Source organism: Dermacentor silvarum, chromosome 3, assembly GCF_013339745.2.
Source record: "Dermacentor silvarum isolate Dsil-2018 chromosome 3, BIME_Dsil_1.4, whole genome shotgun sequence".
Taxonomy (NCBI): domain Eukaryota; kingdom Metazoa; phylum Arthropoda; class Arachnida; order Ixodida; family Ixodidae; genus Dermacentor; species Dermacentor silvarum.
The window spans coordinates 208,343,104-208,371,019 of NC_051156.1; the positions used below are offsets into that span (position 1 = coordinate 208,343,104).

Here is a 27,916-nt window from a genome sequence, read left to right on the forward strand (position 1 = left end):
TCATAGCTGCACGCTAGCCGGTGTGCGTCCTCTGTCCAGAAGGACCGCCAGGCACAACAGCAGTTATATCCTCGCGCTATACACGTGATTAGCTTCAGCTTCTGAAGAATTGCGTGTATATTGCTAGTAATTGCGCATAAGCAGTTCCTGCTCCTAGTCATATGCTTGCACCAAATGCCACAGCAAGCACCAACCCGGAAGCTCACGTCTGCTCTTGAAGGAAGTCGCAAATTATCGGCCTGCGATTACTGAACATGGAATGACATTTGTGTTGTGAACTTCGATCTTAACGCTGGCCTGGTTGGTCCATCGTGGCGCGTGTGCTGTAATTATGTATAGAAGCGCTCTCTGAATATTTTTAAAGGAGCAAAAGCGGACACCACAATATTTTTGAGGAACTGTAGTCACTTGTGTTCGTAGCCTTATAGCATTCTAACAGACATGGGCATCGGCTACTATCTCGTCGTGTGTCTCGCGCTGTACGTATGCTGTGAATCTGCACCAAGAAGCTTAAATCAATACTGACCCGTTTATCTTTCTCGGGTGACCGCCTTTCGCCGGCTAACAAGTGTTAAACGTTATCGTTCGGCGCAGGACGCGCCTGCATGTATCGGAAGTTTCTCAAATGTTATCGATAGTTCTATTCGTTGTCTATTGTCAAGGAACCTCGTGCAGCCTTACTGTATGCGCGACGAGAATTGTGCAGTACTATCTGGAAGACACGCGGGGCACCAGTGATTACTCTGAAACCTTCGGCGACTCATGTATAAAAGCCGACGCGCTTAACCCGCTGATGAAATTTTTTACGATCGCTGACTTTGATCACCGCTATGGTTGTGCTTGAGAGCTTCTTGTTTTTCTGGGTACAAGTTCGCATCATAGAGACTTAACTTTATAACTAACAGTTTTGACACTGTGTCGTTCTTCACCGTCACTACCACGTGACATCTGGCGTCGAGGACAAGTTGCGCCATGTATATTTTTCTTTGGATGTCGCTGCTTGGACCTGGTTTGAGAACAGACAACGCCCTAGCAACGTGGGTTAAAAAAAAAAGACCTTCACGAGTGTCGTACGCAAGGAAAGGGCCGAAGTTCTCTTGGAAATATGAGTACAACTACCGAACGAGAGCATCGCGGCCTTTACGGAGGACAAGACTCGCCTCTTTCGCCACGCCTACCCCGACGCGTATTTCTATTTGCGCCCACGTACAGCACTCGACCGGTGGCGCCACGCTGCGCCGCTCGCGCGTACCGCGTTTCTAGGTGGTTGCGTTCATCGAGGGCGCTCGAACGCAATCATATGGTTCGCATGAATGCAAGTCTTGGAAGCGTGGCTGTATGGCTGAGTGGTTACGGCGCTCGCTTCAGGATTATGCGTACGTGGGTTTAAATCCCGCCGTGCCTAGAATGTATTTTCTTAATATCACGCTTTTCCTTCTTTTATTGCGATAACAATTATATGGACACTCCAAAGCAGATTTCTGCCGTCGGCGCTGCCGTCGTCGTCGTCGCCGTCGTCGTCGCCGTCGCCGTCGCCGTGAGGTTCCGTATGACGTCAATGGAGAAGAAATCGTCGCCGCGCGCCGCCGAACGCTGTATGTGCGAGTGAAAGGGCGCGAGGGGCGCGCGCTTTCACGGGGAGTGAACGCACGGCGGAGAACAAACGCGCGTTCTGCACCGTGCTCGCTTAAGGGCTGCAGAAGTAAACGTCTCTTTCCTCCTTTACAATCACCATATATGTAGAGCAAACGCGCCTTCTTCCGACGCGCGAGAGGCCGTGGGGGAGGGGGAGGGAAGGGAGGCGACGTTTAGCTGCGGCACCAAGTGCCTATTTATATCAGAGGCTCCGGCAACAGTCACCAACGCCGCACGCATTTTGAGCGAACGCGGGCAAAACGCCGACGGCGTCGACAATAGTTCTGCGTGTTGCCGGTGCTGTCGCATGTCCAAGTTTAAACAGCTGATAAAGCTAATATCGTTACTCCGTATAGCTCTCTACAAATTTGATATCGCAATTGATGCTTCGCCTTTCAGGTGAAACTGCGACAACTTTTTTTCGTCTTAATGTCAACTAGAATATCGGCTATCCTCGTTTGCTCTCTAATCCACACTGCTCTCTTCCTGTCTCTTAACCTTAGGCCTAACGTTTTTCGTTCCATCGCTCTTTGTACGGTCCTTAACTTGTTCTCGAGCTTCTTTGTTAGCCTCGGAGTTTCTGCCCCATATAGTAGCAGCGGTAGAATGCAATTATTGTATACTTTTCTCTTCAACGACAGTGGTAAGTTCCCAGTCAGGATTTGGGAATGCCTGCCGTATGCACTCCAACCCATTTTTATCCTTTTGCAATTTTTTTCTGATGATCAGGAGGCCCTATCAGTAACTTACCTAGATAAACGTACTCCTTTACAGACTCTAGAGGTTGACTGGCGATCCTGAATTCTTGTTCCCTTGCCAGGCAATTGAACATTATCTTTGTCTTCTGCATATTAATCTTCAACCGCTCTTACAACTGTCTAGATATTAATCTTCAATCTCCGCTCTTACACTTTCTCCGTTAAGGTCCTCAATCATTGTAGGCTCCCTAGTCTACGTGGTCGCTCGTCGCCACAGTTTGGTGACCTCGGACGTGATACTGCCATACTCCTGTGGTAGAGACGACCATGGACCAGACCAACGCTACGAGAGCTCAAGGCCAGAACCCTTCCGACGAACGCGGCGAGCCCTCCTGTTCGGCCATCGCCGTCCGCCTCCCACAGTACTGGGACCAGCATCCTTCGGCGTTGTTTCTTCAGGCCGAATCACAATTTCAAGTCGCTGGTATCCGCTCTCAAGCATCAAAGTTTCATTACGTCCGTTGCAGCGCTCTCGCCCGCCGCCATTGACGAAGTAGCAGATTTGTTGAACGCCCCATTGTCTACCGCCGCCTATGACGATCTCAAGGCAGCCCTACTACAGCGCACAGCAGCTTGAGTATTCTCACATCCAGCAGCTTCTGTCCGCTGAAGAACTCGGCGACCGACGCCCTAGTCAACTTCTTCACCGAATGAGGCAGCTGCTCGGAGATAACGCGAGATTCATCGACGACGCGCGAATTGTTTTTGCAACGACTCCCGGCTAACGTGCAGATGGTCCTGGCGACAGCCTCTACCATGGATCTTACCGGACTTGTCGCTTTGGCTGACAAAGTCATGGAAGTAGCAAACCCCAACCATCGCAGCCACGACATCGTCTCCGGGTGACAATACAACCGCCCTGCAAAACCCTTCCCTGCTCTTCAGCAGCGCAATCTCCGCTCGACTCCTTGTGTGAGCACCTGGAACGCATCATCTGTGAAGCGGAACATCGCCGCACGTCATCTCGTCGCCCACGCAGCCGTTGTTCCAGCATATCAAGATGTACGGGTACCCGCAATGAAACAACTACAACGTCTGGCGTTTGCTACTACCACCGCCGTTTTGGAAACGACGCTCGTCACTGTCGGCGTCCCTGCGCTTCGCAGGAAAACAGCCCCCCCCCCCCCCCCCCCCCCCACTTACCCACCTTTAGTTCTCGTCGCTTCGCGCTGACATAATTCATGAAACCGGTGCTACTATCACAATTTCATTCCTGGGCGCTTCCGTTTGGGTTGGTAATTTACAGCGAATCATGTCTGCGTATGGAAAAAACTGTCATGGTGTTTGTCAAGGCTTTGACACTCTGTGAAGTTTTGGGCGAGAATGTGGCGGCCGCATTCTGAAGCAACAAATGCGCAACAAATGAAGCAACAAATGCGGCAACCGCATTTTAGATGATCGCGAAAACGGTCGAGGCCCGTTTACTTAGATTTAGGTGCACGTTAAAGACCCCAGGTGGTCGAAATATCCGGTATACATTTCCGCCGCTTCCCTTCAGGTGCCGGTTAGGCCGCGCTCGCGCACGATCTTAGGCTACGTTCACACTTGGTCTCGAAGCTGTCGGAAGCGGCAAAATCTTGCAAAAATCCGCCCGCCTAGGCGGAAAAACAGGCAGAAAAACAGGCAGCGAGCCAAATCGATCTCGGGCTGATTTTTTCGCCATGGCGAAGCGGAAACGCGGCGGAAAGTTGTTTTGCTTCACTGGAAGCTACACTAGCATGTAAACAACCGGTCGTAAAATTGAACATGGCATGGAATTGAACATGGCTGTAATGGTGATCGACACGATCAAGAACCAGCCCTTGCTCTACGACAAGAGTGGCACTAAAACGTACTGTCAGGAATACTCAAGATAGTATTCAACGTCGTGCGACCGGAGGTGCGGCAACGAAGCCTTGGCGTGACCCAACTTATCGCGCTTTTGCAAAGCCAGGCGAACCCACCACCACCGTTTCCGAGGTGTCCGCGTCTTCCGTTTATTCATTGTCCATTTCTAGAAAACAAGTAGGTAGAAGTATAAAAGCCATTTCTTCTTCCACTTCCACGGCAGACAATAGTTAGGCAGATTCCTCGTTGGCGCTCCATAATTCTCCTCGCACGTGTACGGTATGTTGCAGAAGTCGCGGGGTGCTTTTCTCGTCGCGACGATAGATTGGGAGCGTAGGTCTCACGTAGGACGCGCAGGCTTTGGCGAGCCCCAACACAAGGGCCAGCCCAGGTTTTAGCTGTGGTGTTCCCGTTGCCCCTTCGGTGTCCTGGAGGCACCGACAATACGAAATGATGAAATGTTATTACAACTTGTAAATAAAAACTATTAAAGAAATATTATCACGCCTAGGCACCAACCTGTGACTCAGCGCTACCGCGCCCGTGTGAGGAGAATTACGGAACGCCAACGAGGAATTTACCGAAGGTCGCAGATGACACGCGAAGCTGCGTAAAATGATCACTTTTGATGACGGTATGTGTCTCAAAGAATGAACATACCGCTCGAAATAATGCGATAATGAGAGCCACCACGGCGACAAACGTACGCAGACGAGATGGATCTGGACGAAAACGGCAGCGGCGGCCGCGGCGGTAGCAAAACAAATGTGAACAACTTGGACAGGCGCGGAAAAACTTTTCCGGCCGCTTTGGCCTTTCCGCCCACTTGCCGCTTCCCAAGTGCGAACGTAGTCTGCGCGAGAAACGTTTCTTGTGTGCGATTGCGCCGCTACGGAAGGCATGGTAATTACTGTTGTGTTGTTGAATCCCAAACCAGCAATTACGGAAGGCTGGTAGTTGCTATTTTGTTGTGGAATCCCAAACCAGCAATGTACACACGAAGGGGTTGATTGACAGCAGTGAAATTCCACCGACTCGCAACAGAATGCACGAAACAGACAGCCGACAAGCATGCATGAATTACTGCTGTGCGCAGTACAGCGTAAGTAAACTCTTGTTGCAGGCGCTGACAGTTCTCGTCGGAGTTAACGCGTCCTGAGAAATTGATTATATGCACGATGCACTGAACAAGACCGGAGTTCATTCCTGCATCACTAGTACACCAATCAGTCGATATTCTGTGAGGTACAAGGCCGCTTCCTGTTTGCACTGGCGTAAGTGAAGCAGAAATGAGTTGCACGCACTACATTAAAATGCGTACACATGCGATATCTATGCTGTGCGGTGAAATATTCTGTACAATTCTGAATCTGTTGACGTAAAGGCAAATGACGGCAGCACGCTCGCACACAGCGGAAGACACAGCAGCCCATGCACTTGCCGCAGGAAATGCAACCCTCTCGTATGAGGGAGCAGGGCGACGAAAGCGTCAAAAAAAAAAAAAAAAAAAAAAAAGCCTTAGGCGTTTTTTCGCGTATTTAAGTTTTCTAGCGCAAAGACGCAGCGAACAAGCTATTGCTATGGGAGTAGGTATAGCCTGGTCACACTTGCATTTTCACGCGTATAGCCGTCCTTGACTTGTGAAACGCACTTCGCCCCGACGAGGACGACGCCATCTACGCTTAACGGAAATTAACAATTAATGATGTCTTCTCCGATCGCACGGGTCGTCTCAATGATGCGTTTTCGAAGACTGGTCCATTCAGTGGCGCGATGAGAGACCGTTGGTCCAAACGCCCACTGTACCTGTCGTACTTACTGTATGTTAATGAGCTTACTTTACTTTTTACATAATTTCTGCACAAGCACAAGCACACGCGAGGGGGAGGGGGTGGGATGGGGGGGGGGAGTCCCATGTCTTTCATATACATGTATAGAGTCTGCTTAAACTACCGATATTCATTATCGATCACGTGACGTAGAGGAAAGCAGAAGCTTGCCCCCCCCCCCCCCCCCCCCCCCGGTCGGGCCGGAGAAACCCCCCCGAAAAAATTTCTGGCTACGCCCCTGGGCACCAGGATTCCAGTTTTCTCGTCACGCTCCGTCATGCTAAACCTTGCCTTCCGACGAGCGTTCCGCTGGATATTCCTGGTTGCAGACATCCGTCGTGCAGTCATTGGAGCAGACTTCTCGCACAACTACGGACTCCTTGGCGACGTCCAACGATGCCGTCTCATCGACTCCGTGACCCAGCTGTCCGTTCCCGGCGTCCCATCATGAGGCACATCGCCAATCGCGCCTATTTCTGTCATGTTAGACGAACCATTCGCCGCGCTCCTACGCGAGTTTCCCACTTATTTGACGCGCCTGTTGGACTGGACGCAACCGGTGCAACATGACGTGTGTCATCACATCGTCACCTCCGGCCCACCTGTCTATTTCCGACTCCGGCGTTTGTCCCCGGAGAAACTCAAGATCGCTTGCGCGGAGTTCGAACATAGGCTGCAACTTTGCATCATTCGCCCTTCCTCCAGTAATTGGGCATCACCACTTCACATTGTGCCTAAGAAGACTGGAGACTGGCGCCAATGCGGCGATTACGGGGCACTAAACAACGTTACAGTTCCTGATCGCTACCCTCTCCCGAACATTCAGGACTTCACAGTAGCGTTGTACGATGCGACGATCTTTTCTAAGATCGATCTCGTTCGCGCCTATCACCAACTACCGGTCGTTGAAGAAGCCATTCCCAAGACCACCCATCACCACACCCTTCGGTCCTTTTGAATTTCCGCATCAGCTTAGGGAACGCGGGCCAATCCTTTCAGCGTTTCATCGATTCCGTCACCAGAGGCCTACCTTTCGTTTTACAGCGTAAGCTGTTATGGACTCATTCCAATAGCCATTTCGGTTCGCGATGGTGCCGCTGCCGGCGGTATACGCTGCCGTAACCGCTATCGCCGGAAATGCGAAAAAAGTACCAGATTCCCACTGGGAATCGTGCCCGCGCCGGCTGCGTGGGAGCCAGATCCTCTACCACTGAGCCACGCAAGCGCTTGCTATCGGGAAGCTGAAAAATGCCCTAAAACGCTCCCAAGCGCGCAGGGGCAGACGACCCGAGCCTCCGCCAGTATGGTGGCGCCATCAAGGTATAAGGCGCCTGCAAACGCAGCGTGCGCAGGCGCAGACGACGAGATGCGATTCAGACGAGGCGCGCAATTAACGCGATCCCGAGCTGCCCGAGCTGTCGAGCCTCCGCCCGTATGGTGGCGCCATCTAGTTAAGGTGCCTGCAAACGCAGCGAGATCGACATGCAAGTTGCAGTTGTAAGGCTTGATCAGGCTCAGCAGACTGCTGTGCAGAGAGCATTACAAGCTGCTGCTCGCCGTCGACGCCGGGAGGAAAGTTTAGATCATTCTCGTAAAAACGAGGCGAACAGACTGCCGCGAAGACCCTGTTGTGCGTGGTGCCCAAATTGGAGCTACTCGTGAGCCGCTCCACCAGCTTACTCTGTGACTGTGCTGCGTGTGCCGCGCAGGCGTGTGACGTTTTTGCATACATTGACGACCTTCTCGTCGCAAGATCTTCCGCAGAACAACATCTTCACCACTTGCGGTTGTTGTTTTCACGCCTTGCCAGTAAAGGAATTGTCATCAACGCCGCCAAGAGCAAGTTCGGTCAACCCGAACTCGAGTTTCTCGGTCATATCGTCGACGCTAACGGCATTCGACCACTGCCGTCTAAGATTCGCGTCATCGAAGACCTTCCCCGACCGACCACACTCACCAAGCTTCGCCAATTTCTCTGATTCGTCAATTTCTACCGCTGATTCATTCGAGTTTGCGCACGACTTATGACTCCGCTAGATGCTCTGCTGGTAAACAAACGTAAACAAGTGCTTCAGAGTACTGAAGAGGCCACCGACGCTTTCACAAGAGCCTAGTCTGCCCTCGCCGACGCCACGCTGCTTAGACACCCAAAGCCAGACGCGCTCACTGCCATAATGACCGACACTTCAAACACCGACGTTGGTGCCGTTCTGCAGCAATTCATCGACAATGCGTGGCATCCACTCTCCTTTTTCTCCAAGAAACTGAAGCCTGCGCAGTCCCGCTACAGCGTGTTCAGCCGTGAATTATTCGCAGTTTACCTGGCTATCAGACATTTTCGCCATTTCCTAGAAGGCCGTGCATTTACTGTCTTGACAGACCACAAGCCCCTTGTGCACGCAATGAACCGTTCGGCGTCTTGTTACTCGCCCCGCGAGAATCGACACCTTTCCTACATCTCCGAGTTTACAACAACGTTCCGCCACATCAAGGGCACCGACAACATTCTAACCGACGTTCGGAGTCGCGTCAATGCCGTTTCAACGTTGACGTCAGAGCCTTTCATCATCGATGTCGACGTACTCGCCAGTCAACAGCGTGACGACACCGAACTTCGTACACTCCGGAATTCGTCAATGTCCCTGAAATTTGAGGACGTCGTTGTCACTCCAGATGGTACGTCCGTCGTCTGCGACACTTCTTCCGACACACCTAGACCATTCATTCAGGGCATCCCTTCGCAGACGTCTATTCGAAACCGTGCACAACCTGTCGCATCCTGGCATACGCGCAACACAGAAGCTTATTTACAGTCGGTTCGTTTGGCCTCGGCTAAACCCGCAAGTTCGCGATTGGGTTCGCTGCTGTTTGTCGTGTTAACGCTCCAAGATCCAGCGTCATCCCATTCCGCCTGCCAAGTCTTTTCTTCCACCGGATGCTCGTTTTGACACCGTAAACCTGGACCTCGTCGGCCCTCTCGCACCTTCGAAAGGTTGCCGCTACATACTGACATGCAGCGACCGCTATACACGGTGGCCAGAAGCTACACCTATATCTTGCATCTCAGCGCCCACTGTTGCAGTAGCTTTCGTGTCTACATGGATTGCAAGGTTCGGCTGCCCATCCACAATAGTCACCGATCGCGGTCGGCAGTTTGACTCGGCACTCTTCAACGAGCTACTCAAGCTACTCGGAACGACACTTGAAGAAAAAAACAGAGCAAAAGAGACGAGGATGAAAAGAAGACAGGCACAACAGACAAGGCGCTGTCTGCTGTACCTGTCTTCTTTTCGTCCACGTCTCTCCTGCGCTGTTTTTTTTTCTTCAAGTATGTTACACCAACTCGCCCACATCAAGCTCTTGCTGCTTCGGAACGACACGTTTTTGCACGACTGCTTACCACCCGCAGTCCAATGGACTTGTTGAAAGCTTTCACCGGCATCTCAAGGCCTCCCTTATGGCGCATGAATCGCCGGAGAAGTGGGTTCTACATTTGCCTCTCGTCTTACTTGGCATCAGAGCCGCACTCAAGAGCGACCTAGGTTGCTCCTGTGCTCAGCTACTCTACGGCACTCACCTACGCCTTCCACGCGATTTCTTTGTCGCCACCAGCAAAACACCTATGCCATCACCTGCCGACTACGTTGCCGAACTACAAGCTTTCTTCAACCAGATACGCCCCGTGTCTACACGTTCGCAAGAAGCAAGTTCTCCCTACGTTTCTCGCGCACTCACCTCTGCTACTCGCGTTTTCGTGCGTAACTGTGCCGTGCGGAAGCCTTTGCAGCCACACTACTCCGGCCCATATTGTGTTCTCGAGCGTGTCGTGAATGTCAACGGCCGATCAGACACAATTGCCCTGGAACGTCTCATACCCGCCTACGTTGAAGCACCCGTGCCATCGGCCCCACCAATGTGCGACGCAACTCTGATGCATCCTTGCACGCCGCTTCCGTACGTGACACACAAGACCAACGCCAAGACACGCCGCGTCACGTGGACTTTCCATCGTTCGTCCAACTTTCCTCCTCTCTAGGGGGGGGGGGGGGGGGGGGCTTTTTAGCGGCAGCAGCATCGGCGTCGCATGAGAATTACGTAGACGCTCGCGTCTACACGAGGCACGAGCGGCTGGCACGCTCCGGCACGGGCTAGCGTTCCGAAAGAGATTAAAAATGCTACTCTAAGAGATGTTGGTCTGTCCTTTCCATCGGAAGCCCGAGACTTTACCGGTCTACGTGGTCGCTCGTCGCCACATTGTAATTGTCCCCATTGTTGTTGAATAGGATAATATGTCATCTGCAAACCGAAGATGGCTGAGATTTTCGCTGTTGATCCTAACTCCTAAGCCTTCCCAGTCGAAGAGCTTTAATACTTCTAAGAATGCCGTGAATCGCATTGGAGAGATTGTGTCTCCTTGCCTGACCCTTTTCTTGACAGGTAACTTTCTACTTTTCTTGTGGAGGCTAGTTTAGCAGGGCTATTTGAGGAATTATGAGGCCTTGCATGGGATATTATTGGCCTTAGTGAGGTTAAAAGAACTGGTGAGGCCTATACAGTGCTGACTAACGGCCACATCCTCTGCTACAGAGGTCTTCCAGATAAGAGAGCATTCGGGATAGGATTCCTAGTCTATAAGGACATAGCGGGCAACATTGAATTCTACAGCCTTAATGAGAAGGTAGCAGTCGTCGTAATAAAGCTGAATAGGAAGCATAGAATGAAGGTAGCACAAGCCTACGCCACAACCTCCAGTCATGATGATAAAGATATAGAACAGTTTTATGAAGATGTTGAATTAGCGATGACAGGTTAAAACTCAGTATACTGTAGTCATGGGCGACTTGAATGCAAAAGTGGTAAAAAAGCAGTCTGGTGAGCATGCAATTGGCAACTACGGCATCGGTTCTAGAAACAGTAGAGAGATGTTGGTAGAATTCGCGGAAAGGAATAGGCTCCGAATAATGAATACCTTCTTCAGGAAGCGCAGTGCGAGGAGGTGGACCTGGAAAAGCCCTAATGGAGAAACAAGGAATGAAATAGATGCCATCCTCTCGGCCGATCCAATCATAGTGCAGCATGTAGAAGTGTTAGGTAGGGTAGAGTGCAGTGATAATATATAAGTGAGGCCGCGCCTATATAGCATGGTTCATATATATATATATATATATATATATATATATATATATATATATATATATATAGGGTGTTTCAGCGAACACTTTCAAAATTTATTTAAGGTTGCCGGTGGCAGATAGCCCAATTATAGTTAATGATCTGGTCTACTCGAAGAGGCGGACATTACTTGCACAAAAATTGAAATGCATAATCGCCTAATTAACAAAAATTTACATATTAAGTTTTCAACTAATTACCTGATGGCCCATATTGCAATTTACAAATTGTATCCGTGGAGTTCGCAAGACGGATCCACTTAGAATTAATTCTCAGGATGACACCAGTTTCGAGATATTAATTCCCGAACTTTGCGGAGAAATGCACTGGCGTTCCAGTTAATTTTGTGCTTCAATGCAAAAAGCGACGTTTTGTAATTACTGATGGCCCATATTGCAATTTACAAATTGTATCCGTGGAGTTCGCAAGACGGATCTACTTAGAATTAATTCTCAGGATGACACCAGTTTCGAGATAATAATTCCCGAACTTTGCGGAGAAATGCACTGGCGTTCCAGTTAATTTTGTGCTTCAATGCAAAAAGCGACGTTTTGTTAAGAACCTAACTGGAACGCCAATGCATTTCTCCGCAAAGTTCGGGAATTAATATCTAGAAACTGGTGTCATCCCGAGAATTCGTTCCAAGTGGATCCGCCTTGCGAACTCCACGGCTACAATTTGTAAATTGCAATATGGGCCATCAGGTAATTAGTTAAAAACATAATTAGTGAATTTCTGTTAATTATTCGATTATGTATTTCAATTTCTTGTGCAAATAATGTCCGCCTCTTCGAGTAGACCAGCTCATGAACTAGAATTGTGCTATCTGCCACAGGCAACCTTTAAGAATTTTTGAAAGTGTTCGCTGAAACACCCTGTATATATGAGCAATGCATTGGCATTCCAGTTACTTTCTTAACAAAAGGTTGTTTGATATATTGAAGCACAAAAGTAACACTGGACCGCCAATGCATTTCTACGCAAAGTTCGGAAATCAATATCTCGAAACTGGTTCCATCCTGAGAATTCGCTCCAAGTAGATCCGCCTTGCAAACTCCACGGCTAGAATGTGTAAATTGCAATGTGGGCCATAAGATAATTAGTTAAAAACCTGATTAGTGAATTTTTTTAATTAGTCGATTATCCATTTCAATTTTTTTAAAGTGTTCGCTGAAACACCCGATATGCCTACATTGGGGCATGCACCGCACGCTCACATTGCGATGTCGCCGCTGGAAGGCGCAGCGGATCCCGAAGAAAGCGCGCGAGAGGAGCGTGGCTGCTGTACGTATACATGCCCAAAGAGGACGCGTTGTCAGCGGTGGCAATGCGGTGTGTCGCTACATCGCTTCAATGCCAATAGCATTAACGTCGACAGTCGTCCTGAGATGGTTTGTCAAAGTTAAAATATAAATGATACATAAACGATGTGGTAATGTTTCCTTCACTGTTTTTCTTTTCCAGCAAGGGTGGCATTAGATATTGGAGTAACCGTCGCAGTCTCTTCTTTATTCAGTAAAATTTGTTAAACATTCTGAATACTGTTTTAACGGTAATGTTGCAATGGCAGTGTTGGAGTAGGGCAACGCAGGAAGCAAAATCAATATGCGCGGTCTTAAAAATGTTATCCATTTTAACACATTCGTTGATGAAAATGAACTTTTTCCCACTTCGATACCGATAATTGGCGCACGAATAGCGTGTCCTTTCGATCAGCATTCTTATTGAACATTCAGAATTGAAACATTTTCAGTGGTGCGTCCACAGCGGCCCGCAGACTCACGGTGGCCGCTGGCGCAGGATTTGCTCGTTCCTATGCACCTGAATGTTTTCCCCGATACTCTAACGGGAATTAGACGTTGTAATCATTAACGCTGCATTCCCACGGTCGAGTCACTGACGTCGCGCGGCCAAGCTGGGCGCAAGGCAATAACCCGAAATGGTCGCTTTCGTCGAAAAGCGATGAATTTACTAATGTCTCTCACTCACCGATTTTCATCTCAGCGACAGGAGTACAGCAAAGCTGTGAAGTACTCAGTGGCGCTGGACCAGGACGCCGGAAGACGATAACTTTACGTGGTGATGGAAGGTGCGAGAAGGTTTGAATGGCACAAATTGCGAGACATTTCGGTGTGGCGGACAGGTCACGCTTGCCGGTGTAAACATCGGCCGCCATGAGTAGCTTTTCATTCGCCAGTAGCGCTCGGTCGCACGACGTCTCGTACTCTCCGGTGTGAATACCGCTTAACTTAAATCGGAAAGTCACAAGAGGGCATCTTGTGACTTTGTGATTGCAGGCGCTTCACGATCCCCTATGTTCGGACACAGTCACTAGCTTCTCAGTAAACACCCTATATAGACGTATCTGCTATTGTGCCACATCTCGCTGGTTGCGGGGGACGTGAGGTGGGGCAATAACTATCGGCTTTTAAAATTATAGTTAACTCATTGCCTTAAGTCAGGCGCAGCTTGCGAAACAGCCGAGATGGACTGTGGGCCGCGTAACAGCTTAGACTTATGTTTGCAAAAAAGATCTGAAACGGGCCTGCTTGATGTTTCCGCGACGTCACTTTTCATGTCATCTTCCATCCATCTCTCTAGGTTTCATTTCCTGAGCTTGTCAAAAAAATCGTGCCTGGAGTTGACCAATACGAGCGCATCCTTGTCCGGAGTCCGAATTACATTGACCTGCTGACACGTGCTCTTAACCTGAAACATAGTGACGCAAACTCAGAACCATACATTACTCAGTAAGTAACTTGACGTTTCGCTACTTCCTGCCTTACGGCGTGTGTCACAAATACGCCCCCAGTACACTGTTTTTATTATGGCTCCCTGCCAACCGTCACTGAATGCCACTCGGGTTAGTAAGATAATAATCTTTTATAAATTATTTAATGACTTGGCTCTCTTGCGAGGAGGCATATTGCACGTGCTTTTATTTTGCTTTAACGTGCGTTTTGGGAGCATCATTAGTTGTTATCAGTTTTCTGTTTTCACTATACGACGCGTTAGCAGGTGCAGCATGTATCCTGCTATCGTCCTTCCTAGAATAGCGGGACCCGTCGTATCAGCTTTCACGCGTGCTCGCCAGAGCAACTCCAAGGAACGTCGACTACAGATGTATCAGAAAGGACAGTTTCGACCAAGTGCTGACGTTAAAACAAACAAGGTCGACGTAAAAGGTTGTTCAACTGACTCGATAAATAAATGTTGATTATATGTCTCGATTAGGTCTCTTTTTCGTGTTTATTATTACCTATGTCCAAACGGCCCAAGCAGCGTATATGGTGCTTGTTCTAAAAGCGGGGCTAAATATGTATTCCAAGCTATCCCAGCTTTCCGATTATGAATTCAGTCAGGATTAGTGTGTTGTGCTCCTTTATTCTTTATTCGGCAAATATTTTGAAGCAGTGGCTTGTCAGTTTCTGACTCAGTGAAGTTCCTCGGTGCGGCCACTATCTGATTATTTTCTGCTTAATCGCTCGCGGGTGTGCTCAGTTACGATAGATTTGTTCTTGCTACGCACAATGCTTGAAACGTAGCTGTTTTGTACATTGTAATACCTTGTAGCAAATATATATTACAGCTAGTAACTCGCTTACTCTTGTGCACCGTCATGAAACATTCAGCTTCGACCATTCGTGCGCCATAGGTGTAGTCCGTCATTTATTGTGTGTATACAGTGCGTATATATTCAAGTGTGCGCCCATTCACTTATTCTTGATACGTCGGCGATAGAGTGGGCGTAAGTTTTCCTGCCGTTTGGGACAGATGTGTATATAGATAACGTGCGCGAAACTTACTATGACAGGAAGCGGTGCTACTCCCTTTGTCATTGTTTAACGAGTGGTACTCACTCTTGCCGACGATCTGGGGATGAAGCCCTTTCTTTGAAAGTCAGCGATACAAGGCTGGCGGATGAGCAAATTTCTGTATCCTCGAGGAAAGCCGTACACCACGAAGTGCCGGTAACACGTTCGGACAGTTGCAGCAGCGGTCCGCGAACTTGGCCACACAGATTCATTCTATTTCTTAATATGCCAGTCACTATTTTCCAGCCCACTAGCTACTGCACACGTCTTCAATCCACATGATTCAATCTAGCATGATTGGAGCACAGTGTGTTAGCGAAAACTCAGTTGCATTTCCGACAGCTGATCGCACAGAAGCAAGGTAGAAGCAGTAATGGTTTCGTATTCGTGCACGGTCGCTGAGGAGAGGTATGGCGCGCTGCCGTGAGCGCCATCTCGTTTCTCTAAAACAAACTGCTCCGCGAAAAGGGTCAATACGGGACGCGCCGTCGTGTTAACAGCCATGAGCAATGCGTTTTCTGTGTGCCTGTTTCAGAGAACGGTGAAAGTATTAGCAAACGTTTTCATGCAAAATGCGCACCTAACTCTTCCTTTTACGCAATAATAAAGTAGCCATATTTGACTAGAACAACTCACCATGAGTTTCTTGCAAAGCGAAGAAGCGTCAGTGGGCGTCAAATCTAGCAGCGGCGATAGTTCTATTTCGGCCCGTGCGCAATCTATAACGGCATTGTGGCGCGAGAGAAAATCCCAGCCGAGGATGACATCTTGAGAGGAGGAGGAAATGATTAATTCTATGGCGTATACAACATCTTGAATTTAATAAGAATCATCATAAAAGATCCGCTGTGCAGTTTCCTTCTAACACGCATTTATAATATTGACATCAAATACCAATACCAAGATTTTCCTTCCTTGTAAAATAAAATGTCTCTCATAGCTAAGCACTAAGGGAATGTTAAGTGTTTTGCGGAGCATCATACACAACTTCGTGTGTTGAAATTGCAGGCATTCTTTTTACGCAAAGTTTATGGACAGACGCTGCGCATATACGCATTGCAAGACCAGTAGACCCCTTCAATGCTACATAGCTTGCGATATCCACGCCGCAAATTTTCACGACTTGTGGTTTCGAAGAAGAAACAGCCGTTCAAGCATGACAGTAAAAAGAAGCCGGAATATCCTTCAATAAGTACTGTTTGAGCCACCAATACTACAAGCATGCACGAAGGGAACGAGCGCGCGCAGCAACCGAGCGAGCGCCGTCCTGGCCGACGTCACTCGTAGAGGGAGGGTGCCACTCCAACTTCTCGCCGCTAATAGCCTTGATACGGTGGCTAGAAGGGGGAGGTGAGAGCAACGGCGGCGGCTTGGTGTTGCAAGTAGACATTGTCTAGTAAACTCTAGTTGCAAGCAATCATGACAGCAGCGGCGGCGCTGCAGTCGCCAGAAAGATCGCTCCCCAGGCGGCGTGTTTTCTATTTGCGCCCAAGCCCAGTGCTCGACCGCTGGCACCGCCATGCGCCGCTCGCGCGTACCATGTTTCGAGCCGCCGCCGTTGGAACGGAGAACACGCTGTGCTGGTGGGGACTAGGCACAACTGTGGCTGCTGTTAAGGGATCGATGGTGTTCCTAAGTAAACGCATCGCTGTTTTGTTGATCCAAATATAATCTCACTATCAGGGAGGGAGCAGTCTACCTGACTGGAGCAGTATTTTTCTATTTGAGGTGTTGCGGAGCGCAGCGTAGCAACACCCCAACGACCACCGCTTCGCGTCGGCGGCCGGCACCGCGGCTTCGGCGCGGCACCGGGGCTCAACCGACCGCGCCGCCAAACAGAGAGGAAAAAAAGAAAATAGTGATACCAAGAAAAAAGTTCCCAGCTAAGGCGAGATTCGAACCCACGTCCGCCTGGTCTGAAAGCGAGCGTCGTAACCACAAGGTATACAACCACGAGTCCAGAGAATGCATTCATGCGAACCATTTGATTGTGTTCGAGCGCCCTCGTCGAAAGAAACCACTTAGAAACATGGTACGCGCGAGCGGCGCATGGCGGCGCCAGTGGTCGAGCATTGGGCTTGGGCGCAAATAGAAACACGCCCACAGGCGCAGAGGAACGGCGGTTGGTACCGTGGGTTTCCATGCGGGCGTTTCTGTTCGAAATTAGCGGTCGCATATCTGATATAACTAGCGTTAAGCTAATGCATACCGTACCTTGTTAGTAGAGGAGGCAATAAATGACTAGCAGCTATCCTCTGATGAGTGGTCAAGTGTTAAAGATGCATTCGCTTCAGGCACGTCACTGCTGGCACAAAGATTTTTGTTGGTCTCGGTCGCAGGCGTGCTACGTGCTTTCCCGAACCGTCGGGAGTGAACAAAAATTATTTCAGCTAATGTGAAGAATATTATGGTAGTGGTGGGGGTAAAAAAAGCTGCACCGATTTCTAGGCTCGCAGTGAAGATCTCCTTAGGTCATATTACTGCGACGCACTGCATCCTGCTCGTCAAATTGGTTAATACCAATATATGATGCTTCAGAAATAATTCTACATAGGAGTTAAGTAAACAAGCTTAATTTAGTCGCCAATATGCGATGACATAGCATGGTGGTGTGGAATATATGATGCTTTAGAAATCATTCCACATAGGATTTAAGTAAACAAGCTTAATAGTCGCCAATGTGATGACATAGAATGGTGGTGACCATGAATAATACTCAAAAAGACGACAGACAGCACTTGATTATATGATTCAATATACGGGGTGTCCCAACTAACATGCAACAAGATTTAAAAATATGCAAATGCCCAGTAGCTCGACAGAACCAAGGCAATGTTTGCCGTCGCTTGTAGATACTCAGATTATTTTTGCATTCCGCCTAATTACACAATTAGTCTTAATTAATTAATCAACTTCCCATATGTTATAATTACATGAAAAGTATCAATGAGAATATTGTAGAGCAACTTGAAAAACTATCGATACAGCTTTCTGTTGCTCAAAACGTGCTGCATAAAAGTGTTTTACGAGGGTGAAAGAAGCCAGCGAATACACGCAAAGTGCCTCGAGCGGCCAGTCGCGCGCCAATTTTGCGTGTATTCGTGGGCTTCGTTCATGCTCGGAAAAACACTTCTATGCAACTCGTATTGAGCAACAGAAAGCTGTATCGGTAGTTTTTCAAGTTGCTCTACAATTTTCTCATTGACACTTTTCATCTAAATATAATATTTGAGAAGTTGAGTAATTAAGACTGATTATGTAATTAGGCGGAATGCAAAAATAATATGAGTGTCTAGAAGCGACGGCAAACAACATTGCCTTGGTTCTGTCCAGTTGCGGGGCATTTGCATATTTTCTTAATTTTGTTGCATGATGTAATAAAGTTCATTGTCTGTTAATAAAGTTCATTGTCTATCTGTTGCATGATAGTTGGGACACCCTGTATATGATTCAACTGGGGTTCGAAGTGCAGCTCGCAGATCTTGTCCTAAGGCCTTCTCTGCACGGGGCATGGCCCTCTGCCACGCTTTGAAAAGTGACTCATCGTCATCAGACACCGAGAAAAGGGATGTTTTTTTTCTGCTTTTCTAGCAGAAACATAGCGTGTTGTGCAGCCCGGCGCAAAACTGTGTGTCTGTCGTCTCATGCGACTTGCCATTGCTTCTTACGGCATGGAAACGTGTAAAAATATTGTCGCCACAAGGAGGCACAACTGCACAGTGTGAATGCGAATAGAAACTAGCGTGTGGGAACCATGTGTGGATGCGAAGCAGTGGGGAGATGGTTAACTTGAGCGGGAGATGGTTTCGCGGCAGCGGCCCGAGCGCTCATCGCGGCGCTGCACAGGAGAGAGAATGAGGCGCGCGCGCTCTGCACAAGTGTGAATGCGAATAGAAACTAGCGTGTGGGAACCATGTGTGGATGCGAAGCAGTGGGGAGATGGTTAACTTGAGCGGGAGATGGTTTCGCGGCAGCGGCCCGAGCGCTCATCGCGGCGCTGCACAGGAGAGAGAATGAGGCGCGCGCGCTCCGTCATTTTCATACCGCGGAACTACCGTGGCGCCCATAGCGGAGTATGCAGCTGTCGCACCACTTGTCGTGCGCGCCGCTCCGTTTCCTAGAGGAGAGAAAGGGGGGAGCGTAGGAGAGGAGGGACGGACAAAGCCCCCGCCATAAGATGCTTCGCATCTAAAAATGCCAAGCCTGCGCGGCACACGCAGCACAGTCACAGCGCAAGTTAGACGAGCGTTTCGACAGTACTATACTCGCGGACAACTTTCTGTGGCAATGAAGGGAAAGCTACATAGGCAAAGCGCGCACAAGCGAGAGCGCTTCTGAATAGAGTCCCGCGTTTTAATCCCCGTTGGTTTAGGCTGGGCAAGAGAAAACATAAACAGCTTATTAGCAACAGTTAAATAAGACAGAACACACCACTGAGCGTAAAAGTTTACTTATTTTGCAGCCTTTCCCGTCCGCGTATGGGCAAACGCGAAACAGTCGCACGTGAAAGCTGCGTCGATTCAGCGTCCGTTCCGGGCAACCAAAAGCACTGTCAAACGCTGCCGGACTACTCGCCACGGTATAACACATGTGCAGCATACACGCGCCCGTAGCTTTCCATTCATTGCCACAGAAAGTTGTCCGCAAGTATACCTAGTAATTTAAGTGAATGCATCAATGCAGGAACGCGCATGGGATGCCGTCGCGCGTGCAAGCCGACGCGTTCCATTGCCTGATGGCTAGTGCCGTTCAGCCGAGCCAAGCTGCCGACAATGCAACTACGGCTGTCACAGTCGCTCCCATTGCAACGCGCCCGACGCAGCCTTCTTGGGACGCCGTCGCGCGTGCAAGCCGACGCCTTCAATCGCCGATGGCTAGCGCCTTTCCCGCTTTCGGATAGCAAGCGCTTGCGTCGCTCAGTCAATTCCGCGTTCAACGTTTAGGGGCGAAGCTCCTTATAGCGGCAACCGTTCGTCCCCGTCGTCGTAGTAGTAGTGTGTAACCAGTCTGAGAAAAATGAGAAAAAAAAATTCCGAAGTTGTGTCCGTAGCGCGGAATCGAACCAGGGACCCCTCGCTTCCGAGCGCGCGGCGTTAGCCCACTACGCCACGAAGCGGACATGGACACACGCACCACGATGGCAATAAATACCCAACATTAACGAAAGGCCGTGTTTCTAGCGCGTTTCTAACGCGTTTGTGCTAGCGCGTTACGGCCCGTGTAAGAAGCTGGTGTAAGACGCTGTGGCCTCTCCGCCTTACCTTCAACGCGTTTCGAACGCGCTGCCCAAAGCGGTGGCAAGTCAAGTTCAAGTCGAGGAGCGTTTACGAATACGGGGGCTATACTCTCTCAGCAGTCATGTGATGGCGTCGGCAAACGCGGTGCACGTTCCGGCATGTGTAAATGGCTGCGTAAGACGCTGTGGCCGCTCCCCCTTTTTACTAAAGAGTACTGCACGTTTCTAACGCGTTTGTGCTAGCGTCCCCTTAAGCGGGAGATCCGATGATTCCCTCCGGAGCTTCGCCCACTCATCATCATTCACCCCGTGGATATGCTGTGATTTTTTTGAGAAGGACGGACGTGTGATGGCTCGCTCCGTGCGAGGTTCTTCGGCGGCCGCTGCTGGCCGCGGTGACAGGTTTTCTTCTGCACCCTCGGATTACAGGATTTTGCTCCCGACATTGCCTTCGGGAGAGAGCATGCAGCAGTGTGTTTTGGCACGGTGACCTGGCAAAAAGACCATATCGTCTGGAAGATTTTCGAGAGCCACTGGAAGAAGCGGGCATCATCAAGAACATCACCGGTATAGGAGCCTTCCAGATGAACCACATCTGGCTGGTTAAGCTGCGCAGCAAAGCTGACAAGGATGCTCTGGTGAACACGGGTGGACTTCAGGTCAAAGGCGGCTTCTGCGCTGTGATTGACCCCATCCAGCAAGACGTCACCTGTGAAAGTCCACTGGGTCGACTTTGCTGTCCAAAACGAGAGCTTTCAGCAAGTGTTGAGCAACTTTGGTGATGTCCTTGAGGTTTCTAACGACAACTGGTCCGTCGCTGGCTTTGAACATGCGACGTCCACGACGAGGGTGGTGCGAATGAGACTTAAGGAAGGTGTTGCGCTTGACGACCTGCCGCATCTTTTCAAGTGTGGAAGTGGCACCGTCCTTATTGTGGTCCCGAGTTGGTCACCGCTATGTTTGAGATGCCGCAGGCAAGGACACATACGACGGGACTGTCAGACGCCACGCTGTGGAGTTTGTCGGGTGTTTGGACATGAAAGCCAAGATTGTGCAAGAAGTTACGCTAGAGTAACTAAAACGGTTATCCCACCAGACGACGTACAAGAGAACATAATGGACGCGGAGGAAGCTGAAAAGTCTGCCCCCAACAGCAACATCAAGGAACACGTTGGCAAGGTCCAGGAGACGGACGCCAAGAAAGCTGGAGGGGCAATGCCTGACAGCCAGGACTTGACGAAGGCAACTGAAGAGCGTGCGGAAACAGTCTGCACGCAGGAGGCACCGCTCTTAAGTCAAGCAAGTGAAGAGGAAGACATGAGCGATTGTACCGAGACCACTACCGAAGAAGAGAAAGCAGAATCTACGGGGGCGACCACGGCGCGCGGGAAGCGTCTCAGAACGGGCATTCTGAAGTTGACGGAGGACAGCACCGAATGCAAGGTTAAACACCTGGAACGTCAGTGGCAACGCGTTGCTGGCGCTAAGGGTAAAAAATTACACCATCTTCCCGAGGGGAACTATGGGCTGATGCGGAGCATCACGGTCGTTATAACGGCGTTCACGCGTCGCGTGCAGCACCGGGAGCAGCCTCTCGTTGTTTACACGCGGCTTCCCGTTCTCGAACTTCGGGTTCCGCCGCTCGCTTCGTACGTTTACGTTGAACTTCACGGTCCCGAACCTCAGGTTCTGCTGCTCGACGTTCTCGAACCGACGCTGCTTCACGTTGCCGAAGCTCAGGATCCGCTGCTCGACGTTCACGAACCAACGCGGCTTCACGTTCTCGAAAGTCGGGTTCCGCCGCTCGCTTCGTACGTTTACGTTGAACTTTACGGTCCCGAACCTCGCGTTCTGCTGCTCGACGTTCACGAACCAACGCGGCTTCCCGTTCTCGAAGGTCGGGTTCCGCCGCTCGCTTCGTACGTTTACGTTGAACTTCATGGTCTCGAACCTCAGGTTCTGCTGCTCGACGTTCACGAACCAACGCGGCTTCCCGTTCTCGAAGCTCAGGATCCGCTGCTCGACGCTGACGTTTCGAAGCGGCTTCGCGTTCTTGAAGTGTGGAATCCGCTGCTCGACGCTGACGTTTCGAAGCGGCTTCGCGTTGGCGAACTGAATCTGGATCCGCTGCGCGTCGCCGACGTTTACGTTCTGCGTCGCGAGCTCTTCTCTGCGCAGCCTTGTCTTCAGAGGTGCTCGCGGTTCTGTTAATGAACTGGCTGCTGCTGTTTGAAGATGTGCCAGACAGTTCGTTGACAGATTCGTTGGCGTCCATTCAGCGCATCGGACAGCGCAGCGTGACTAAACCGAAGCAGCAATTGAGGCGGCGGCGCATGATGATAAGTGGTTCTTGAGGGAAAGGGAAAGGTTGGCGCTACCGGGTTTATATAAGCAGCTGGCGTGGAGAGGAGGAGGAGAGAGAGGCGCGCATGCGCGCGCTATCGCACAGGTGGCGGATGGAGACACGGAGGGAGAAGCGCGTTATCGAACAGATGGCGTGGAGAGGGGGAGAGGAGGAGAGAGGCGCTATCGCAAAGCTGGCGTGGAGAGAATGAGGAGAGGTGCGGACGGACGCCGACGCCAACGACGCCGCGGGACAGGCCGCCGCTATAAGATGCTCCGCATCTAAAAATGTCCCCGAAGTCCGGTCGGCGTCAGCGTCACCGGTGCGGGGTCAGAGACGCGACAAGTAACACCCCGGTATTCCCACTGCAGGGTATAGCGACGGTAAGCGTTGTACTGTTGGTTCGCGCTTACAATCAGTATGATTAGTATACCTGCACCATTACGCGTCGGTACGCTCAATGTACGGGGTCTGGGGTCTAGTCGCAAGCAATATCAGGTCAAACACATGATGTAAGAAAGAGACCTAGACCTGCTTGCGGTTCAGGAGACTAAGGTTAGCAGAGAGGAGGCGACCGACAGATTGGTAGCACAATTTTTTTTACGGTACAATGTATGCGTGAGCCATGCGGTGGGAACATCAGCTGGATGTATCTTGTTTGTTAAAAATTCTATTGGCATTGTTATGGAAACGGTTACAAGCTGCTTGCAAGGACGTTTTTTTTTTTTGTGTGACCTTACTTTCGTAGAGGCAAAATTTAGATTTATTTGTGTCTACGCACCTACAAAGCCGCATGAAAGATGTTTGTTCTTTCGTGAACTGAGTGCGTATTTTGATTGTGAAAAGTGTGTGATTGTGTCGGGTGACTTTAACTGTGTCCTTAATGAAGAAGATCGTTCAACCACTGCTAGTATAAATGATGAAAGTGCTGCTTTTTTAGAGAATGCGTGAGCAAATTTTCTTTAAGTGATGTGGCACAGTTCGCAAGGGGTGGAAGTCGCCAACACTTCACACACTTTCAAGGCACCAGTCATGCACGACTAGATCGTGCGTGCGTATGTTCAGAGATTGCGCCTCTGTGTCAGAATTACGATGTTGATGCTGCCTCTTTTAGTGATCATTGTATATTGAGGTTTGAGATAGGCCAAAAGCAAAAAAGAAAACTTGAATGGGAAAGGTGGAAATTGAACACTAAACTAATCAGCGATGAAGTGTTCTTAGATAAAACAAAGAAAGAAATCGAGCAGTTTTTTAGTGACACACTACGCAGTGCCGCAGAAAAATGGGAGTTGTTTAAACAAAGGGTAAAATTGAACGCAATAGAAAGAGGTGGACACATGAAGTATCAAGTTCAAAAACAGGAACAGGACCTGCGGCAAGAGCTGGAAGACTTGGTGCGAAACGAAACAGCTCATCCGGGTGTTATGACGCAAGAACTGCAAGACATTAGAATAAAACTGGAAAGCTTAGAAGAAGGTAAATACAGAGGTGCAATTATATGTGCACGAGCTGAAAAATATCTCACGGGGGAAGTACCAACAAAGAGAGCTTTGTCAGATGAAAAGGCGTACGCTCGAGGAAATGAAATATTAGAAATAGAATATGATGGTAAGATATCGAGAGAACAGAAAGTTATCATGACAGCATTTGAAAGTTACTATCGAGAATTGTTTGCTTGTCGTGAGCCAAAGGTTCCGGGCTATGAGGATGAGTTCCTGGCAGAGATGCCGACACTAGACGAAGAGGAAACAATTTCATTAGAAAAGGAAATTAGTATGCTTGAAATTGAGAGGGCTATTGAGGAACTAAGCTCGGACAAATCTTCTGGTCCGGATGGGATTACCGCAGCATTTTACAAGGCGTTTAAGACGGATATGGCAACAGCATTGCACGAAGTATTTTAAGAGGCGCTTGAGCGGGGGACTTTACTCCCATCGTTCAATCGTGCGCACACAGTACTAATCCCAAAAGGCAAAGATAGTAATATATTACGTAAGGTAACAGGATACAGGCCAATTACGTTGACAAATGTTGATTACAAGGTTTTAATGAAAGTTCTTGCAGCAAGGCTGCAGGGAGTTACACAGCAGTTAGTTGGGCCGCACCAGACATGCGGCATTAGGGGTAGGAAAATATTTACAAATATTCATGTAGCTATAGAAGCATTTTAGAATATTGTGATAGCGCTCTCCTCAAAGTAGCGATGCTCCAAATAGATCTAGCTAAGGCTTTTGACATGGTACCACATAGTGTTCTCTTCTTGTTAATGAATTACGTTGGACTCGGTTCCGTCATATGTAAAGGCATCAAAATGGCATATCAAAGTTCGTGCACCAATTTAATTGTAAATGGTGAACTTTCGCAACGCGTACAAGTACTCTCTTCCGTTCGACAGGGTTGTCCGTTAAGTCCTTTACTTTTTGCTTTATTCTTGGAGCCACTCTGTAGAAAAATACATAATAGTACAGGAATCACGGGGCTTAAGATACAATCGTGTGAAGTCCGTGTTTTAGCTTATGCCGATGACGTTGCCCCATTTGCTGTAGATAGGGAGAGTGTTAGTTCATTATTAAGAATGACTGACAACTTTTTGCGAGAAAAGCGGCAGTCAAATTAATAAGCAAAAGAGTATTGGTCTGGCCAGTGGAATGCCACGACGCCCTGTGTTTTTGAAAATATTAAGTGGCTCACAACACCTAGCACTTATCTGGGGGTACCTTTAGATAGGTATCGTGAACGAGTCACTCTGGCTCGAAAAAACATGAAATGCGTGCGATGGCCGAAGCATGGAGCGGCCGTGAATTGTCAGTTTTGCCCGTGCCACTATTTGTAACGTTTTTCTCGCTGCGAAAATTATCTTCTGCAGGCACTGTATTGCACACGTAAGCACATTCAAAAATTTCACCGCATCTTTGCCACGTTTATCTGGTGCTCTACGTGGGAGCGAACATCAACGACAAATTTGTTTCGTCGAGTAAAAAAAGGTGGTCTATCGTTGTGTCACTTGTTTCTTCAGCAAGTTGTATCGCGTTTCATATTGTTAAGAGACGAAAGAGACCCGCTTCTGTGTTGTTGCTTTTTTTTTTCTCAAACCATGTTAGCAGGGGTTATACCTGATTTTTTTGTATCTTCGGCCATTGGCCCTTGTTACACAATGTCACGGTTCTTGCGCGAAGTTATTACGTCGTATCGGTTCCTCAGAGCAAGATTTTCACTTGAGTACCTCTCCAATGTAAAAAGAAAGCGTCTTATGAAGGATCTTGTAGAGAGTGTGTTCCCTGTACCATTGTATCGGTCAATGTTTCAAGAAGGGCGTGGGCAAAACGTACTCAAGAGGGTTAAAAATATGCAGATTCCAGCCAACATTAAAACGTCAAGCTTCACACGGGAACCTTGCCGGTTAAAACTTGGTTAGAAGAAAAAGGCATTTATGTGCCGTGGGGTAGCAGATGCTTTCTGTGCAACAAAGCTGAAACTATTGAACATGTTTTTATTGACTGTAATAATGATATATTCTTTTGCGATATATTACAAAGAACTTTAAGGATAGATCTACCCCTCAATCCACATGGCATTCGTTTTTTACCGCCTGAACGCGATTTTGAACAGATGGACGTTATCTTCTTACTCGGGCTGCACGCAGTCTGGCGTTCTCTGTTGGCATATAGACACTGTGATGTTAAAGGCCGATCTGTGCATGATTATTTTGTTGAAATGGTTGTGAAAGTACGTGATGTATACAAAACGACTGACTGTCATGAAGATGTGATATCAATGTTGGATGCTTTAGCAAATATGAAACATGTGTGATCTGACAAACTCCTGTTCAGGCTTGTAGCCAAGCTGGAAATAAAGAAAAAAAACTTGCGTGGCTCAGTGGTAGAGTATCCGCCTCCCACGCAGCGGGTACTCTTTTTCGCATGCGATAGCGGCTACGGGACGGCGGCGGCGGCATCATCGCGCCCCGAAACGGCCATTGGAATGAGCCCATAACAGTTTACGCTGTAAAATAACCGAACAGAACCATGCCAACCGAACGCACTCGCTAGCTCCGGCAGCAGCTAAACCAAGGCCGATCCACATAGGTCGCGAAGCTTCGGGCGAAAAGCGGTTCAGAACGAATTGTCACCGACATCAGCAAGGGCGGTTGTGGGAACAGCGATTGAAGCGCGACTATCTATGTTTGGAGGGAACAAACATTGGGAAAGAAAAAAAGCGTTTTTTTTAAATTAAAGCGAGACACAGTTAAATTCAGTCAACGAGAATAAAATTCCTAATCAATTTTATATACGCATGACAAGAAAAGAACAACTCTATTTTACTTGATCATTATCAATAAATACCTTGTTTCGGCGCCCATCGTAAGAGCGCCTACCGGTAGTAAAGGGCGTTGACGCCGCTATCACTTGCAATGCAATGTAACTCTTAAAGTGGGCGGGCCACGGCGGCCGCATTTCGATGGGGGCGAAATGCGAAAACACCCGTGTACTTAGATTTAGGTGCACGTTAAAGAACCCCAGGTGGTCCAAATTTCCGGAGTCCCCCACTACGGCGTGCCTCATAATCAGAACTGGTTTTGGCACGTAAAACCCCATAATTAACTCTTAAAGTGGGCAGAAAGGCGCGCTCGTAGAGTTCACTGTTACAATACGCCCCCACCCTCGTGTTGCTTTGATTGTCGACGTTTTTCTGAATTTGTTGACGCGAACAGTTTCATTGTTTCTTAACCTGTTCAGTCAAAAGTAGTGAGTTGCGACCGCCAGATAATTGTTTATATTAGTTGTTTTCGTGGGACAGCGCTGGCCGACGGGCTTGGCGTCCGACGAAAGGACGAGCACTCTACGCTCAAAGCGCCCATCGGCCTCCAAGGAAAGTATCTCCTATGCAGCGATGCGATTTCGACACCCGTACGGCTGATCTTGCATCGCTTTCCGCGCTGAAATCTCGAAACGCCCAGCAAGTCGAATGGCGGGGCATTTTAATATACAGCTACAATGGCAGACCTCCGAAAACAAATTTCGCGCCTTTGAGAACAAAATGACGTCACTTCTGTTTTTAACGGATATGAGGTCAAATTTTTTTTTCCGCCGGAAGTGTTCCCTCCTCACACAGATGGCGCTAAGCCCCATGAACCTCCGATGAACCGCCATGTTTTGAACGTATGGGCTTCTATGGAAGCTTCGCTACCAGGTATATTTACCTTGGCTAAACTACAGCGGAGGCATCTAAGCGTCGACGCGCGCGCCCCCACTCGGCATCATGAATCACTGCAACACGCGCGGCGCTCTCCGACGGCTGCG

At 49.0% G+C, this 27,916-nt stretch overlaps 1 protein-coding gene across 5 annotated transcripts in view; it reads left to right on the forward strand.

The window, feature by feature from the left end:
• Positions 1-27,916, forward strand: part of LOC119446561 (uncharacterized) — a 174,450-nt gene that overhangs the window by 93,869 nt on the left and 52,665 nt on the right. For all 5 annotated transcript variants that reach the window (XM_049664218.1, XM_049664214.1, XM_049664217.1 and 2 more), the window contains one exon: positions 13,823-13,971. In XM_049664218.1, coding sequence (XP_049520175.1) covers positions 13,823-13,971 — 149 coding nt within the window. The remainder of the gene's footprint in view (positions 1-13,822; positions 13,972-27,916) is intronic.